Here is a 19,314-nt window from a genome sequence, read left to right on the forward strand (position 1 = left end):
CTTTCTCCTGCCCATCTTTTATATAGGACAATCCGTTTAAAACTAATATTATAAAAATATACTAACTTTACTCTTAAATTTCGTATCAATATTATCTTAGAATTTAAATTATGGGTAACTTTACAAATATCATACTACGATGATAATGGTCTTAAATAGGGATGAGCGAACTCGAACTGTATAGTTCGGGTTCGTACCGAATTTTGGGGTGTCCGTGACACGGACCCGAACCCGGACATTTTCGTAAAAGTCCGGGTTCGGGTTCGGTGTTCGTCGCTTTCTTGGCGCTTTTGTGACGCTTTCTTGGCGCTTTTTGAAAGGCTGCAAAGCAGCCAATCAACAAGCGTCATACTACTTGCCCCAAGAGGCCATCACAGCCATGCCTACTATTGGCATGGCTGTGATTGGCCAGAGCACCATGTGACCCAGCCTCTATTTAAGCTGGAGTCACATAGCGCCGCCCGTCACTCTGCTCTGATTAGCGTAGGGAGAGGTTGCGGCTGCGACAGTAGGGCGAGATTAGGCAGATTAACTCCTCCAAAGGACTTGATTAACTGATCGATCTGCAGCTGTGGATCATTGAGCTGCTGATCCTCAATTGCTCACTGTTTTTAGGCTGCCCAGACCGTTTGTCAGTCACATTTTTCTGGGGTGATCGGCGGCCATTTTGTGTCTTGTGGTGCGCCAGCACAAGCTGCGACCAAGTGCATTTAACCCTCAATGGTGTGGTTGTTTTTTGGCTAAAGCCTACATCAGGGTGAAGCTGTCACACCAAGTGCATTTAACCAGCAATAGTCTGTTCATTTTTTGGCCATATACAAAATCAGGGGCAAGCTGCGCCTGTCACCAAGTGCATTTAACCCTCAATGGTGTGGTTGTTTTTTGGCTAAAGCCTACATCAGGGTGAAGCTGTCACACCAAGTGCATTTAACCAGCAATAGTCTGTTCATTTTTTGGCCATATACAAAATCAGGGGCAAGCTGCGCCTGTCACCAAGTGCATTTAACCCTCAATGGTGTGGTTGTTTTTTGGCTAAAGCCTACATCAGGGTGAAGCTGTCACACCAAGTGCATTTAACCAGCAATAGTCTGTTCATTTTTTGGCCATATACAAAATCAGGGGCAAGCTGCGCCTGTCACCAAGTGCATTTAACCCTCAATGGTGTGGTTGTTTTTTGGCTAAAGCCTACATCAGGGTGAAGCTGTCACACCAAGTGCATTTAACCAGCAATAGTCTGTTCATTTTTTGGCCATATACAAAATCAGGGGCAAGCTGCGCCTGTCACCAAGTGCATTTAACCCTCAATGGTGTGGTTGTTTTCTGGCTAAAGCCTACATCAGGGTGAAGCTGTCACACCAAGTGCATTTAACCAGCAATAGTCTGTTTATTTTTTGGCCATATACTACATCAGGGGCAAGCTGCGCCCGTCACCAAGTGCATTTAACCCTCAGTAGTGTGGTTGGTCAAGCTGTGACACCAAGTGCATTTAACCAGCAATAGTCTGTTCATTTTTTGGCCATATACTACATCAGGGGCAAGCTGCGCCCGTCACCAAGTGCATTTAACCAGCAATAGTGTGGTTATTTTTTGGCCATATCCCAGTCTAATTCTGTCACTAAATCCATACCGGTCACCCAGCGCCTAAATACTAGGCCTCAAATTTATATCCCGCTAAATCTCTCGTTACCGCTGTCCTGTTGTAGCTGGGAAAGTTATTTAGTGTCCGTCAAAGCACATTTTTTGTTCTGGGTTGAAGTACAATTCCCAATTTAGCAATTTCATAATTTAGTGGTTTCTGCTATATCAGAGCTATTTGAAATCTATCCCTAAAAGGGTATATAATATTCAAGGTGCACATTGGGTCATTCAGAATAACTTCACACACACCCGCTACTGTGTATTTTCAAGTCTAATTCTGTCACTAAACCCATACCTGTCACCCAGCGCCTAAATACTAGGCCTCAAATTTATATCCTGCTAAATCTCTCGTTACCGCTGTCCTGTTGTAGCTGGGAAAGTTATTTAGTGTCCGTCAAAGCACATTTTTTGTTCTGGGTTGAAGTACAATTCCCAATTTAGCAATTTCATAATTTAGTGGTTTCTGCTATATCAGAGCTATTTGAAATCTATCCCTAAAAGGGTATATAATATTCAAGGTGCACATTGGGTCATTCAGAATAACTTCACACACACCCGCTACTGTGTATTTTCAAGTCTAATTCTGTCACTAAACCCATACCTGTCACCCAGCGCCTAAATACTAGGCCTCAAATTTATATCCTGCTAAATCTCTCGTTACCGCTGTCCTGTTGTAGCTGGGAAAGTTATTTAGTGTCCGTCAAAGCACATTTTTTGTTCTGGGTTGAAATACAATTCCCAATTTAGCAATTTCATAATTTAGTGGTTTCTGCTATATCAGAGCTATTTGAAATCTATCCCTAAAAGGGTAGATCATATTGAAGGTGCACATAGGGTCATTCAGAATAACTTCACACACACCCGCTACTGTGTATTTCCAAGTCTAATTCTGTCACTAAACCCATACCTGTCACCCAGCGCCTAAATACTAGGCCTCAAATTTATATCCCGCTAAATCTCTCGTTACCGCTGTCCTGTTGTAGCTGGGAAAGTTATTTAGTGTCCGTCAAAGCACATTTTTTGTTCTGGGTTGAAGTACAATTCCCAATTTAGCAATTTCATAATTTAGTGGTTTCTGCTATATCAGAGCTATTTGAAATCTATCCCTAAAAGGGTATATAATATTCAAGGTGCACATTGGGTCATTCAGAATAACTTCACACACACCCGCTACTGTGTATTTCCAAGTCTAATTCTGTCACTAAACCCATACCTGTCACCCAGCGCCTAAATACTAGGCCTCAAATTTATATCCTGCTAAATCTCTCGTTACCGCTGTACTGTTGTTGCTTGGAAAGATATTTAGTGTCCGTCAAAGCACATTTTTTGTTCTGGGTTGAAGTACAATTCCCAATTTAGCAATTTCATAATTTAGTGGTTTCTGCTATATCAGAGCTATTTGAAATCTATCCCTAAAAGGGTATATAATATTCAAGGTGCACATTGGGTCATTCAGAATAACTTCACACACACCCGCTACTGTGTATTTTCAAGTCTAATTCTGTCACTAAACCCATACCTGTCACCCAGCGCCTAAATACTAGGCCTCAAATTTATATCCTGCTAAATCTCTCGTTACCGCTGTCCTGTTGTAGCTGGGAAAGTTATTTAGTGTCCGTCAAAGCACATTTTTTCTTCTGGGTTGAAATACAATTCCCAATTTAGCAATTTCATAATTTAGTGGTTTCTGCTATATCAGAGCTATTTGAAATCTATCCCTAAAAGGGTAGATCATATTGAAGGTGCACATAGGGTCATTCAGAATAACTTCACACACACCCGCTACTGTGTATTTCCAAGTCTAATTCTGTCACTAAACCCATACCTGTCACCCAGCGCCTAAATACTAGGCCTCAAATTTATATCCCGCTAAATCTCTCGTTACCGCTGTCCTGTTGTAGCTGGGAAAGTTATTTAGTGTCCGTCAAAGCACATTTTTTGTTCTGGGTTGAAGTACAATTCCCAATTTAGCAATTTCATAATTTAGTGGTTTCTGCTATATCAGAGCTATTTGAAATCTATCCCTAAAAGGGTATATAATATTCAAGGTGCACATTGGGTCATTCAGAATAACTTCACACACACCCGCTACTGTGTATTTCCAAGTCTAATTCTGTCACTAAACCCATACCTGTCACCCAGCGCCTAAATACTAGGCCTCAAATTTATATCCTGCTAAATCTCTCGTTACCGCTGTACTGTTGTTGCTTGGAAAGATATTTAGTGTCCGTCAAAGCACATTTTTTGTTCTGGGTTGAAGTACAATTCCCAATTTAGCAATTTCATAATTTAGTGGTTTCTGCTATATCAGAGCTATTTGAAATCTATCCCTAAAAGGGTATATAATATTCAAGGTGCACATTGGGTCATTCAGAATAACTTCACACACACCCGCTACTGTGTATTTTCAAGTCTAATTCTGTCACTAAACCCATACCTGTCACCCAGCGCCTAAATACTAGGCCTCAAATTTATATCCTGCTAAATCTCTCGTTACCGCTGTACTGTTGTTGCTGGGCAAGATATTTAGTGTCCGTCAAAGCACATTTTTTGTTCTGGGTTGAAATACAATTCCCAATTTAGCAATTTCATAATTTAGTGGTTTCTGCTATATCAGAGCTATTTGAAATCTATCCCTAAAAGGGTATATAATATTCAAGGTGCACATTGGGTCATTCAGAATAACTTCACACACACCCGCTACTGTGTATTTTCAAGTCTAATTCTGTCACTAAACCCATACCTGTCACCCAGCGCCTAAATACTAGGCCTCAAATTTATATCCTGCTAAATCTCTCGTTACCGCTGTACTGTTGTTGCTGGGCAAGATATTTAGTGTCCGTCAAAGCACATTTTTTGTTCTGGGTTGAAATACAATTCCCAATTTAGCAATTTCATAATTTAGTGGTTTCTGCTATATCAGAGCTATTTGAAATCTATCCCTAAAAGGGTATATAATATTCAAGGTGCACATTGGGTCATTCAGAATAACTTCACACACACCCGCTACTGTGTATTTCCAAGTCTAATTCTGTCACTAAACCCATACCTGTCACCCAGCGCCTAAATACTAGGCCTCAAATTTATATCCTGCTAAATCTCTCGTTACCGCTGTACTGTTGTTGCTGGGCAAGATATTTAGTGTCCGTCAAAGCACATTTTTTGTTCTGGGTTGAAATACAATTCCCAATTTAGCAATTTCATAATTTAGTGGTTTCTGCTATATCAGAGCTATTTGAAATCTATCCCTAAAAGGGTATATAATATTCAAGGTGCACATTGGGTCATTCAGAATAACTTCACACACACCCGCTACTGTGTATTTCCAAGTCTAATTCTGTCACTAAACCCATACCTGTCACCCAGCGCCTAAATACTAGGCCTCAAATTTATATCCTGCTAAATCTCTCGTTACCGCTGTACTGTTGTTGCTGGGCAAGATATTTAGTGTCCGTCAAAGCACATTTTTTGTTCTGGGTTGAAATACAATTCCCAATTTAGCAATTTCATAATTTAGTGGTTCCTGCTATATCAGAGCTATTTGAAATCTATCCCAAAAAGGGTATATAATATTCAAGGTGCACATAGGGTCATTCAGAATAACTTCACACACACGCTTCTGTGCATTTCCAAGTCTAATTCTGTCACTAAATCCATACCGGTCACCCAGCGCCTAAATACTAGGCCTCAAATTTATATCCCGCTGAATTTGAATACAATACATTGGGCCAAATAATATATTTGTTGTTGTGGTGAACCATAACAATGAGAAAAACATCTAGTAAGGGACGCGGACGTGGACATGGTCGTGGTGGTGTTAGTGGACCCTCTGGTGCTGGGAGAGGACGTGGCCGTTCTGCCACATCCACACGTCCTAGTGTACCAACTACCTCAGGTCCCAGTAGCCGCCAGAATTTACAGCGATATATGGTGGGGCCCAATGCCGTTCTAAGGATGGTAAGGCCTGAGCAGGTACAGGCATTAGTCAATTGGGTGGCCGACAGTGGATCCAGCACGTTCACATTATCTCCCACCCAGTCTTCTGCAGAAAGCGCACAGATGGCGCCTGAAAACCAACCCCATCAGTCTGTCACATCACCCCCATGCATACCAGGGAAACTGTCTCAGCCTCAAGTTATGCAGCAGTCTCTTATGCTGTTTGAAGACTCCGCTGGCAGGGTTTCCCAAGGGCATCCACCTAGCCCTTCCCCAGCGGTGAAAGACATAGAATGCACTGACGCACAACCACTTATGTTTCCTGATGATGAGGACATGGGAATACCACCTCAGCATGTCTCTGATGATGACGAAACACAGGTGCCAACTGCTGCGTCTTTCTGCAGTGTGCAGACTGAACAGGAGGTCAGGGATCAAGACTGGGTGGAAGACGATGCAGGGGACGATGAGGTCCTAGACCCCACATGGAATGAAGGTCGTGCCACTGACTTTCACAGTTCGGAGGAAGAGGCAGTGGTGAGACCGAGCCAACAGCGTAGCAAAAGAGGGAGCAGTGGGCAAAAGCAGAACACCCGCCGCCAAGAGACTCCGCCTGCTACTGACCGCCGCCATCTGGGACCGAGCACCCCAAAGGCAGCTTCAAGGAGTTCCCTGGCATGGCACTTCTTCAAACAATGTGCTGACGACAAGACCCGAGTGGTTTGCACGCTGTGCCATCAGAGCCTGAAGCGAGGCATTAACGTTCTGAACCTGAGCACAACCTGCATGACCAGGCACCTGCATGCAAAGCATGAACTGCAGTGGAGTAAACACCTTAAAACCAAGGAAGTCACTCAGGCTCCCCCTGCTACCTCTTCTGCTGCTGCCGCCTCGGCCTATTCTGCTGCTGCCGCCTCGGCCTCTTCCTCCGCCTCTGGAGGAACGTTGGCACCTGCCGCCCAGCAAACAGGGGATGTACCACCAACACCACCACCACCACCTCCGTCACCAAGCGTCTCAACCATGTCACACGCCAGCGTTCAGCTCTCCATCTCACAAACATTTGATAGAAAGCGTAAATTCCCACCTAGCCACCCTCGATCCCTGGCCCTGAATGCCAGCATTTCTAAACTACTGGCCTATGAAATGCTGTCATTTAGGCTGGTGGACACAGACAGCTTCAAACAGCTCATGTCGCTTGCTGTCCCACAGTATGTTGTTCCCAGCCGGCACTACTTCTCCAAGAGAGCCGTGCCTTCCCTGCACAACCAAGTATCCGATAAAATCAAGTGTGCACTGCGCAACGCCATCTGTAGCAAGGTCCACCTAACCACAGATACGTGGACCAGTAAGCACGGCCAGGGACGCTATATCTCCCTAACTGCACACTGGGTAAATGTAGTGGCAGCTGGGCCCCAGGCGGAGAGCTGTTTGGCGCACGTCCTTCCGCCGCCAAGGATCGCAGGGCAACATTCTTTGCCTCCTGTTGCCACCTCCTCCTTCTCGGCTTCCTCCTCCTCTTCTTCCACCTGCTCATCCAGTCAGCCACACACCTTCACCACCAACTTCAGCACAGCCCGGGGTAAACGTCAGCAGGCCATTCTGAAACTCATATGTTTGGGGGACAGGCCCCACACCGCACAGGAGTTGTGGCGGGGTATTGAACAACAGACCGACGAGTGGTTGCTGCCGGTGAGCCTCAAGCCCGGCCTGGTGGTGTGTGATAATGGGCGAAATCTCGTTGCAGCTCTGGGACTAGCCAATTTGACGCACATCCCTTGCTTGGCGCATGTGCTGAATTTGGTGGTGCAGAAGTTCATTCACAACTACCCCGACATGTCAGAGCTGCTGCATAAAGTGCGGGCCGTCTGTTCGCGCTTCCGGCGTTCACATCCTGCCGCTGCTCGCCTGTCTGCGCTACAGCGTAACTTCGGCCTTCCCGCTCACCGCCTCATATGCGACGTGCCCACCAGGTGGAACTCCACCTTGCACATGCTGGACAGACTGTGCGAGCAGCAGCAGGCCATAGTGGAGTTTCAGCTGCAGCACGCACGGGTCAGTCGCACTACAGAACAGCACCACTTCACCACCAATGACTGGGCCTCCATGCGAGACCTGTGTGCCCTGTTGCGCTGTTTCGAGTACTCCACCAACATGGCCAGTGGCGATGACACCGTTATCAGCGTTACAATACCACTTCTATGTCTCCTTGAGAAAACACTTAGGGCGATGATGGAAGAGGAGGTGGCCCAGGAGGAGGAGGAGGAGGAGGAGGAAGAGGGGTCATTTTTAGCACTTTCAGGCCAGTCTCTTCGAAGTGACTCAGAGGGAGGTTTTTGGCAACAGCAGAGGCCAGGTACAAATGTGGCCAGCCAGGGCCCACTACTGGAGGACGAGGAGGACGAGGATGAGGAGGAGGTGGAGGAGGATGAGGATGAAGCATGGTCACAGCGGGGTGGCACCCAACGCAGCTCGGGTCCATCACTGGTGCGTGGCTGGGGGGAAAGGCAGGACGATGACGATACGCCTCCCACAGAGGACAGCTTGTCCTTACCCCTGGGCAGCCTGGCACACATGAGCGACTACATGCTGCAGTGCCTGCGCAACGACAGCAGAGTTGCCCACATTTTAACCTGTGCGGACTACTGGGTTGCCACCCTGCTGGATCCACGCTACAAAGACAATGTGCCCACCTTACTTCCTGCACTGGAGCGTGATAGGAAGATGCGCGAGTACAAGCGCACGTTGGTAGACGCGCTACTGAGAGCATTCCCAAATGTCACAGGGGAACAAGTGGAAGCCCAAGGCCAAGGCAGAGGAGGAGCAAGAGGTCGCCAAGGCAGCTGTGTCACGGCCAGCTCCTCTGAGGGCAGGGTTAGCATGGCAGAGATGTGGAAAACTTTTGTCAACACGCCACAGCTAACTGCACCACCACCTGATACGCAACGTGTTAGCAGGAGGCAACATTTCACTAACATGGTGGAACAGTACGTGTGCACACCCCTCCACGTACTGACTGATGGTTCGGCCCCATTCAACTTCTGGGTCTCTAAATTGTCCACGTGGCCAGAGCTAGCCTTTTATGCCTTGGAGGTGCTGGCCTGCCCGGCAGCCAGCGTTTTGTCTGAACGTGTATTCAGCACGGCAGGGGGCGTCATTACAGACAAACGCAGCCGCCTGTCTACAGCCAATGTGGACAAGCTGACGTTCATAAAAATGAACCAGGCATGGATCCCACAGGACCTGTCCGTCCCTTGTCCAGATTAGACATTAACTACCTCCCCATAACCATATATTATTGGACTCCAGGGCACTTCCTCATTCAATCCTATTTTTATTTTCATTTTACCATTATATTGCAAGGCTACCCAAAGTTGAATGAACCTCTCCTCTGCCTGTGTGCTAGGCCTAAATATATGCCAATGGATTGTTGCAGTGGTGGCTGACGTGAAGCCTCATTCTCTGCTATGACATGCAGACTGATTCTCTGGTGACATGAAGCCAGATTGTCTGTTACGGGACCTCTCTCCTCTGCCTGGGTGCTGGGCCTGAATTTATGACAATGGACTGTTGCAGTGGTGGGTGACGTGAAGCCTGATTCTCTGCTATGACATGCAGACTGATTCTCTGGTGACATGAAGCCAGATCCTCTGTTACGGGACCTCTCTCCTCTGCCTGGGTGCTGGGCCTAAATTTATGAAAATGGACTGTTGCAGTGGTGGGTGACGTGAAGCCTCATTCTCTGCTATGACATGCAGACTGATTCTCTGCTGACATGAAGCCAGATCGTCTGTTACGGGACCTCTCTCCTCTGCCTGGGTGCTGGGCCTAAATTTATGAAAATGGACTCTTACAGTGGTGGGTGACGTGAAGCCTGATTCTCTGCTATGACATGAAGACTGATTCTCTGCTGACATGAAGCCAGATCCTCTGTTACGGGACCTCTCTCCTCTGCCTGGGTGCTGGGCCTAAATATCTGACAATGGACTGTTGCATTGGTGGCTGACGTGAAGCCTGATTCTCTGCTATGATATGAAGACTGATTCTCTGCTGACATGAAGCCAGATTGTCTGTTACGGGACCTCTCTCCTCTGCCTGTGTGCTAGGCCTAAATATATGCCAATGGATTGTTGCAGTGGTGGCTGACGTGAAGCCTGATTCTCTGCTATGACATGCAGACTGATTCTCTGGTGACATGAAGCCAGATCCTCTGTTACGGGACCTCTCTCCTCTGCCTGGGTGCTGGGCCTAAATTTATGAAAATGGACTGTTGCAGTGGTGGGTGACGTGAAGCCTGATTCTCTGCTATGACATGCAGACTGATTCTCTGGTGACATGAAGCCAGATCCTCTGTTACGGGACCTCTCTCCTCTGCCTGGGTGCTGGGCCTAAATTTATGAAAATGGACTGTTGCAGTGGTGGGTGACGTGAAGCCTCATTCTCTGCTATGACATGCAGACTGATTCTCTGCTGACATGAAGCCAGATTGTCTGTTACGGGACCTCTCTCCTCTGCCTGGGTGCTGGGCCTGAATTTATGACAATGGACTGTTGCAGTGGTGGCTGACGTGAAGCCTGATTCTCTGCTATGATATGAAGACTGATTCTCTGCTGACATGAAGCCAGATTGTCTGTTACGGGACCTCTCTCCTCTGCCTGGGTGCCGGGGCCTAAATATCTGAGAATGGACTGTTCCAGTGGTGGGTAACGGGAAGCCAGATTCTCTGCTATGATATGAAGACTGATTCTCTGCTGACATGAAGCCAGATTGTCTGTTACGGGACCTCTCTCCTCTGCCTGGGTGCTGGGCCTAAATTTATGAAAATGGACTATTACAGTGGTGGGTGACGTGAAGCCTGATTCTCTGCTATGACATGAAGACTGATTCTCTGCTGACATGAAGCCAGATTGTCTGTTACGGGACCTCTCTCCTCTGCCTGGGTGCCGGGGCCTAAATATCTGAGAATGGACTGTTCCAGTGGTGGGTGACGGGAAGCCAGATTCTCTGCTATGGAACCTCTCTCCAATTGATTTTGGTTAATTTTTATTTATTTAATTTTTATTTTAATTAATTTCCCTATCCACATTTGTTTGCAGGGGATTTACCTACATGTTGCTGCCTTTTGCAGCCCTCTAGCCCTTTCCTGGGCTGTTTTACAGCCGTTTTAGTGCCGAAAAGTTCGGGTCCCCATTGACTTCAATGGGGTTCGGGTTCGGGACGAAGTTCGGATCGGGTTCGGATCCCGAACCCGAACATTTCCGGGATGTTCGGCCGAACTTCTCGAACCCGAACATCCAGGTGTTCGCTCAACTCTAGTCTTGAATGACTCTTCATATTAAGTTTCATCAGGTCATGAAGTGCATTCAGAGCTTCTGCAGGTTTCCTGTTAGCAGTCCAGGTATAGGTTCTCTGCACCCCTCGGTTGGGTTAATATCTGGTATTCACAAAATAGCTTAAGAATTGTATTGCTCCACAGTGTAATTTATTACAGGGACTCATCTAAGCTGCTGCAGATGTTTCATCAGAAATTACTGCTACTTTCTCTGACATCCATGCTATTAGGCTTCACCTGTAACTGAACAATAACTTTTTTCCTCATTTCTAGTCTCACGTCACCTCCTGCCCTTTAATTCCATTCATCCCCATCTCATTGCTGACCTCTTCTCTCTCTTCATCCCTGTTTGTTTTACCTACCTCTCTGTATTGACAGCTTCCTTTTCTTAATCTGTATTATCAGTAAACAAAAAGCTCTTTCTAGCTACCGGCTTTGGTTGCTTCTCCAATAACAGATACATTGTGAACTGTCCAACAATCCCACTTATAATTACTTATTGGATCTGATCAAATTATTACTCAAGTTTTTCTTTAGCTAATCTCTGCTAGGATCACTCTTATCACACATCTCTCCTTCTGTTTTTCTCCATGTTAACCTACTGTCTTGGGCAACTCATCTTTAAATATTATTTTATTTTTTATTGGAATGCACGATTATTTATAAATATATGAAAAGGGTTTACATCCATAATATAATATGAAAACAAGCCAAATAAATATAAACTGAGAGACAGGCTGGTACAGAAGAGGAAAAAGACCCTGCCTGCAAGGGCTTATGCAATGAGCAGGACACTGGTACAGTGGGTCAGCTATGCAGTGGGTCAGTATATATGTGTAATAGTTCGTGACGCCAATTGCAGCTTGCGCAGGTACTGTAGCAGGGCCCTTTAAGATGTTACAGTTCACGTACCAGGTGAGGAATGCCAGAGGGGGAATAATGTCTCTGTATAGCAGTGGTATAGTGTCAACGGTGTCTCCTACCTTGGTACGGCTGAACGCCTGGATCCTGGCTCACTTGCAATAAATTGAGTGTTGTCAATAGGAGTTATGGTGGAATAATTGAGATCCAGACAGGAGATATAATCCAACTTGTCTTTACTGAATGGCAGCTTTAAATCCGTACAAGTTACAGCTTTAGTCTTGGGTCCCAGCAGGTATTGGCAATATGTGGCAGGAATTTCTATATAAATTCTGCTTCTAATCATATGCCTACTGAGGCTGGCAGGAATTAGTCTTCTGCTATGTCTGTCTTCTGCTTAGTATGGGCCTGACTAGCTGAGGAGGAATTTGGCTTCTCCTGGACTTGGGATAAGTACTCACAGCTTGGCTCACAGGGTATGCTTCTTCCTGGAGGCTGGAGGTGGCTGCTTCTCTTGTCGACCAGCTGAGGCTGATAGCACAGGCTAGGAAGATGGATCCTTGCCTCAGCCGAGGCGGGATCCAGGGTTGGGATCCCTGGTTCTGGGAGCTCCTACTAACACAACCTACCCCAGCAGGGGGTGGCTGGTACACTGACTACACTTCCATTTTCCTCCTCATGAGACAGGACATGGGAACGTTCCACTTTTGCTCACACAGGGGAGCCTAGACTGGAATGGACTATTCCAGACTAGATATACTAACTAACCATGGACTGCTTACACATTGCTGCCACCTGCTGGAAAATTACAGCAATAATATAAAACAGGCACATAAAATACATATAATGGAAAATGCAGAGCAAGACTACACAAGATGATAATAATATACACTTAACATATTATGAAGCAGAGTGACAGAATTTTAGTGACATACTTCAGGATGTTACACTTACAATCCACAAGGGAAGAAGACAGTAGGTGTGGGTAGAAGCTACTCAGATGATATGTTAAAGGGGTTGTCTCACTTCAGCAAATGGCATTTATCATGTAGCAAAAGTTAATACAAGCCACTTACTAATCTTTACAAAGGAAAAAACTGCAGCGCTCATCTGTGTTGTTCTTGGGGAGGCACGGAAAAGGCCTGGAAAAGGCCATGCACCAATTTGAGAAAAATAACAGTGAAATCCAGCTTCCCATAAAAAGATAAACTTTATTTACTTGCGGTAAAATCCAGACATCATTTGCATGTACAGTCTACGCGTTTCGGACCCTTGTATACCAGTCCATCATGACATGATGTCTGGATTTTACCGCAAGTAAATAAAGTTTATCTTTTTATGGGAAGCTGGATTTTACTGTTATTTTTCTCAAAAAAGCCACTTACTAATGTATTGTTATTATCCACTTTGCTTTCCATCACATTATACACTTCTCGTTTCCATGGTTACAACCACCCTTCATTCCAGCATCGGTGGCTGTGCTTGCACATTATAGGAAAAAGGCCAGCTGTACACTTCTGTAATCTATCTTTTACATCACTGTTTCACAGCTCCAGTAAAGTGCCCTCAACAGGTCATGATTTCAGGATATCTCATAGAGAGAAAATCTATGACACTTCCTGATGGACTAATGCTCATCGCGTCACCTGTATAATACAAAGAAACTCCAGAAAACTTGTCTTATTGGGGGTAGTTGAAGAGTGGAATTGAGAAACACTGTCCTGCATTGTCTCTCGACCTATACACCTCTCCTTGTACTCATCCACATTTCCAAAGGATGAATGTCATTAGCTAAAATGAATCTTTTAATACTTAACAAGTTAACAAGTCAATCTCCTAACTAAAATAAGAGACTTTACTAACCATATACATATGTTTTAGGGGTTCTTCAGAATCACGCCAGGAAATATAACTTGCCAATAGATGAACTTAGCTTCCACTACAGTGTTCTTCCATGTTATCGAGACCAAGCAGCTGTCATTGAAGCAATAAAAACCATGAAGTTCGGAGAAGAGTTGCCCATGGATAAAGAGGTACAGTTTATTATTGTTTCTTGAAATTTTGTACCCTAATCAAATTGTTTAAATCATGATTTGCTGATGGAAGACATTGCAAAGTCAAGTGACAGATGGTCTGTTCTGAACGGCACATTTCTATCAGCTGTGATATACAGCAGAATGCAGCCTGTCTAAACTTATAAGCACATCATCATTGATAATTTTTTAATTTTGTTTGGGTTGAATATTAACTTGAATTACGTTTTCAGTATGATTTACCCTACTTCACCTTAATAAATGATTCATAAATTTGGCTTTTGACTCAGAGGATCATCTAAGTATGTTGTTTTCCTTTATACGTCGTTGAGGGTAATGGTCTACTAGGATGAATTGGATGAATTATTTTAATAGCAGTATTTTTCTAAATATAAAAAAATTGGTCTACACAAATTCATTATTTTCATTCTCAGAAATAAAATGAAATGCTATAAAAGATGTGTTCAGTTAATTAAAATTATTTTCCGAGATGTGGGGCTCCGTCACCTGAGATCCCCGGCGATTAGTTATTTGAGAAGGCACTGGCGCTTTTGTGAGCGCCACGGCCTACTTCGTGTTCACCATGCACAGTGCCGTACATTGTACAGCGGCTGTGCTTGGTAGCAGAGCTCAGCCCCATTCACATAACCGATGCACATGTCATCACTCAGTCTAGGGAAAGCAGAATAGAAGGCCACGGCGCTACTCCCTCCGACTCCCACCAATCCAGAGGATAGGTCATCTATTAACATCTTGGAAAACCCCTTTAAGCTTGCATTTTGTTTTGTGGTGTCATGGATATTTTTTTTCAAAATGCAACATATTCTAGCTATGGTGTTTTTTTTGGGTGTGTTTCCCATGGACTTCTCTATAGAATTTCAAAAACACTACTACGGTGTAAACTAAAACACTAAAAAACACTAAAACACTATAACGATGTACATAATATTACAAAACAAAAAACACCAGCAAAAACATATAGGGTCATTTATCAAACTGGTGTAAAGTAGAACTGGCTGAGTTGCCCAGAGCAACCAATCAGAATCCACCTTTCATTTTTGACAGCTCCTTTGGAAAATGAAAGGTGGAATCTGATTGGTTGCTATGGGCAACTCAGACAGTTCTACTTTACACCAGTTTGATAAATTACCCCAATAGTTTTTTTTCGAGTTAATTACCATGATGAGTATCAATTACCCATGTCACTGAGCATTGAAAAAGCATAAAGTGCTAATCTTTAGGATTTGATTTTTCATTTGTGGTGATGGATCCACTTTAAGATTCAGAGAAACAAACAAGAGTCTCATTAACAGAATCCTAAACAAAGTCAGAACAGGAATATTCCTAACACGTTCAAACCCCAAATCTCAGGTATTTGAAGAGGCCACAGCACTCGTTCGAGCATTCGTCGGTGCTTGCTTGCATGCCATGTAGCTTGTAGCAGTGGGGCTCTTCCATTTAAGTGAAGCTAGACAGCCTCTTCATACAGCTGATTGGCAGGGGTGCCGGGAGTCAGAGCTCAGCCAATCTGAGATTGATGACCCATCCTGAGGATAGCTCATCAAGAGCTGACACTGCACAACCCCTTTAATATATCCGGTATGACACTTCATTGTATGGTAAATATTTTTATGCCGAGATCTTCATTAATTATTAGGTATTCTATTCTACAGTAATTAATGAATAGAAAACAAATTAGAAATCATATTCTTTTCCAGTTACCTACTCCTGAAGATGGCGTGTTTGTGCATGGGATGTTCATGGATGCCAGTCGCTGGAATGATGAAAAAATGGTGATAGAAGATGCATTGCCTAGGCAGATGAATTCAATGTTGCCTGTCGTACACTTTGAGCCCCGACGGAATTATCATCCCAGTCCTATGTTATACCAAGCACCTCTTTATAAAACTGGAGCCAGGGCTGGCACACTATCCACCACAGGTAATGCTAAAATCACATGACAACCTATGTAATTTGTTTTCTTTGTGCAGGTAATTGTCCATTTGTTACTATACAACATTTACAACACTAATCATCATTAAAGGGGTTATTCGCTTTCTCAAACAGCCCCCTCATGTGCCGGGCCCCTCACAGGTAATATACTTACCCCGCTCCCTGCGCCGCTCCTGGTCCTCGCACCGCCACTGCTGCTTCTCCTTGTACACTGATGAAAACATCTGGTATTGGAGGGGAGCAGCCAATGGCAGACGGGGACGAGCCTCCAAGCATCGCAGGTGACGCTAGGGAGGCTCGTCCCCGTACCTGCTTGCCATTAGCTGCTCCCCCCGACACTGCATGTTTTCATCAGTGTACAGGGAGAAGCAGCAGCGGCAGTGTGGGGACCAGGAGCGGCGCAGGGAGCGGGGTAAGTATATTACCTGTGAGGGGCCCGGCACATGGGGGAATGTTTGAGAAATTTGATAACCCTTTCAAAGCTCATATGTGGTCATCCAAGCTGGAAAAGGGTATAGGTTCAGTAAAGAATGTGTCTCATCCTGATCTTCACTTGCTGGTTTTATCACCCTTAGAGGTTTTTGAGTAGTACAATATTGATGACCTTTGCTCAGGACACCCCGCCGATTAGCTGTTTTGAGACGCTGCGGTGCTCTGATAAGCTCTGTGGCTTTCTCGCAGCATACCGAGCACAGTGCCATAAATTGGATATGGCCATGTTTAGTATGGCAACCCAGGCACTTTCTTTTGAATGGGACTCAGCTGCATGTAGTCCATGTGACAAGAAAGAGTCCGCGGCGCTCACCAAAGCACTAAGGCTTCTTCAAACAACTGATTGTGGGTATGGTGGGAGTCACACCCCATGGTTGAGACACTGATGACTTATCCTGAGGATAGGTCATCAATATTTTACTTCCAGAAAAACCCTTTAATCATGGGTGTAACTATAGCCATAGCAGCCATAGCTATGGTGCTCAGAGGTTGAGGGAACACAATCAGGTGCAAGAACATTGTACCTGTTTGTGGAAAATAACAATATGTAGACTTTTTGCTATAATGTGGGTTTTCCGATATATAGTGCTATTAGATATATTCTTTATTATTGCTACTTATGTTGCTGTTTTAATTTTCTCACAGTAGGTGGTAGGGGCCCCATCATATTTTGCGATGGGGCAATATGAATTATAGTTATGCCCCTGTCCATTTGTTGATACCCCACCTAACAATCACCAGGGCAGAACTAATGGCATGCAGTATATTACCTACTAACCAGCAGCTAGCATGGCAAGATTAGACACAATCAACAATAAGTGGCATTGGCTTGGTGATGTCCCTCGCTTCCAGTCAGTATTACAATTCTACACTGGTTACCCTTTTTCTTAGCAAAATGAGTAACCGCCTATATTGGTCATTGCCATAAGACTTGTTTACTGTCTTTTTTCATAGTTTGTCTTATGTTTATTCTTATCTACTCCTATTTTGTTTTTCCAGGTCACTCCACTAACTTTGTGGTTACAGTGTTTCTACCTTCAGAAAGACCCAGCGATTATTGGATATCAAAGGGCGCAGCATTGCTTTGCCAGCTAAATGACTAATTTCTAAGCCAAATAAATATACGTCTTTACATGTAATGTGCCAAATCAATCTGTATATGTTGATAAAATATGTTCATAAAATATCTGCTGTATGTGACTGTGATTTTCCTTTGTTTCTTGGGAACATGGCTGTACTGGGAAATACACAGTGAGGGAGATTTATTATGAGAGGAACTTTGAAAGTCAGTTTTGAAGGAGTCTGCGTTGCCATACTCTAATTTGCACCAAATTTAATAAATGTTGCAGGATTGTTGACGACTTTGGTGCATCTTTAAGTCTTATACTTCTGTCTTGAGATGTTACTCCACTTTCTACGCCTCCCTTTTCCTGGAGTAAAATTGTGGGGAAAAAAATTGACATTTAAAATTACGTCGCAGTTGATAAATCTGGCTTAAATAAGCTGTACAGCCTAACCACACACACTTTCCAGCCCGCTTTTCTAAACTGCAATGAGTGGTGTAAAAAAGTGCAAAGTCTGGCAAATGTTTGTGTAAATAAGCCCAAATGGTGAAAACCCCCTTTTTTTTGTTTTTTTGAAGCCAGAATTCTGAAGTACAGAGCTTGATAAATTCTCCCCAATGGCTTCTGTATTCCTTTCCTGTAGATTCTATAACACAGACTTTCAGCAATTATCAGTATCCTGATTTCTTGTGTCATCAAGTTAGTATATACAGAATAAGAGAACTTCTATCCATCATATTACTTGCATCCTGCATTTATTAGTAGGTTTACCCTTCTTCTGGATCTATTTAGAATTGCCAGTTTTCCAAGAGCCCAACTTCAAAGTATGCAGAGACTAGCTACTCTAATGCTTTCCATACACTGCACACATATAACAGGACATCCTGCTCACCTATCTCCCTCTAGCATACCCTCAAAAGCAGGAACATGGAGGGAATAATACAGCAGTAATGAGCAATGTAGTTGTGAATCAGTTACTGGAATGAGATAGTAAAACACCTACTAGAAGCTGCCACCCCATGTGTGTGTCTGTGCCTTTCGCGTTCTCTCTCTGCAGCTATTCCTTACTCTTCCTTCCCCCTTTTCATAGACTTCTGTGGGTAACAACCCTAACCTGATCTCTAAATAAGATGGTATTCTGCCTTCAGTCAGCCTCAGTGAAATTGATTTGACCAGTAAATTGAGAGTGAGTGATCTGTTCAGGAGGCAGGAGGAGGAGAGCAGAAGTCTGATAAGTAGAGAGAGTTATTTTTCTGCAGTAAGATATATTACACAGTTTCTTACCACTTGCACTATTGATTCATGCAAATCCATTGAAATGTCAGGTATTCTTTAATGTTATTATATGTCTTGCTATATTAAGAGAGAGCTGTGATGTTCTCTATGTTGGGTGTTTTATTTTGGACATTGATCTTTTAATGCCTATTATGGGTAATTATCTGTATGAGAGTTGCTTTTATACCTCAGGATAAACAACTCTTTTAGAGTATGTAACATATCAGACCTTTTTCCTCTTCTGCTGTGGGAATTGAATGTAGTTTTAAAAGCTTTGCAACACCATCCTTTTGAATTCATTTAAACTTGCAAAATTAAATATTTATCTAGGAAAATTGCCCTTTTACCAGCGATTATGATTTGCGAAAGGACTAAGGTTTCAGCATTACTGATAAAATAAAAAGTGCCAAGTTTTCATGCAGCATTTTTACATATAGGTGGTCTTTCTACCTAACATTTTATTGGAAATGCTTGCCTGTAGTATTTCCATATACCTGTAAATAAGGATTCACGTGTATAAGCAATGTTTGCTTTAAAGTGCTGATTTTGCAAAAAAATTTAACATGAGATGTAAATTAATGTATATCTGTCACGCCGAGTGGTTTCTGGTCTTAAAACATAGTATTAGGCACATGGCTGTTAAAAATGGCCATGTGACGGCACACGGCCATTTTTAGCACCAATAAAAGTCTATGGGGCTATTCACATGGCAGTTTAAAATAAACGGCTG

General features: G+C 44.0%; 1 protein-coding gene across 1 annotated transcript in view; it reads left to right on the forward strand.

Moving 5' to 3' along the window:
• DNAH6 (dynein axonemal heavy chain 6) overlaps window positions 1-17,592 on the forward strand; it is a 363,279-nt gene extending 345,687 nt beyond the window's left edge. The window contains exons 75-77 of the mRNA XM_044304479.1: window positions 13,649-13,800; window positions 15,519-15,741; window positions 17,245-17,592. Of these exons, the coding sequence (XP_044160414.1) occupies window positions 13,649-13,800; window positions 15,519-15,741; window positions 17,245-17,348 (479 nt within the window). The 3' untranslated portion in view covers window positions 17,349-17,592. The remainder of the gene's footprint in view (window positions 1-13,648; window positions 13,801-15,518; window positions 15,742-17,244) is intronic.
• The last annotated feature ends 1,722 nt before the right edge of the window (window positions 17,593-19,314 follow it).

The sequence above is a fragment of the Bufo gargarizans genome, chromosome 1 (assembly GCF_014858855.1).
Source record: "Bufo gargarizans isolate SCDJY-AF-19 chromosome 1, ASM1485885v1, whole genome shotgun sequence".
Lineage (NCBI taxonomy): Eukaryota > Metazoa > Chordata > Amphibia > Anura > Bufonidae > Bufo > Bufo gargarizans.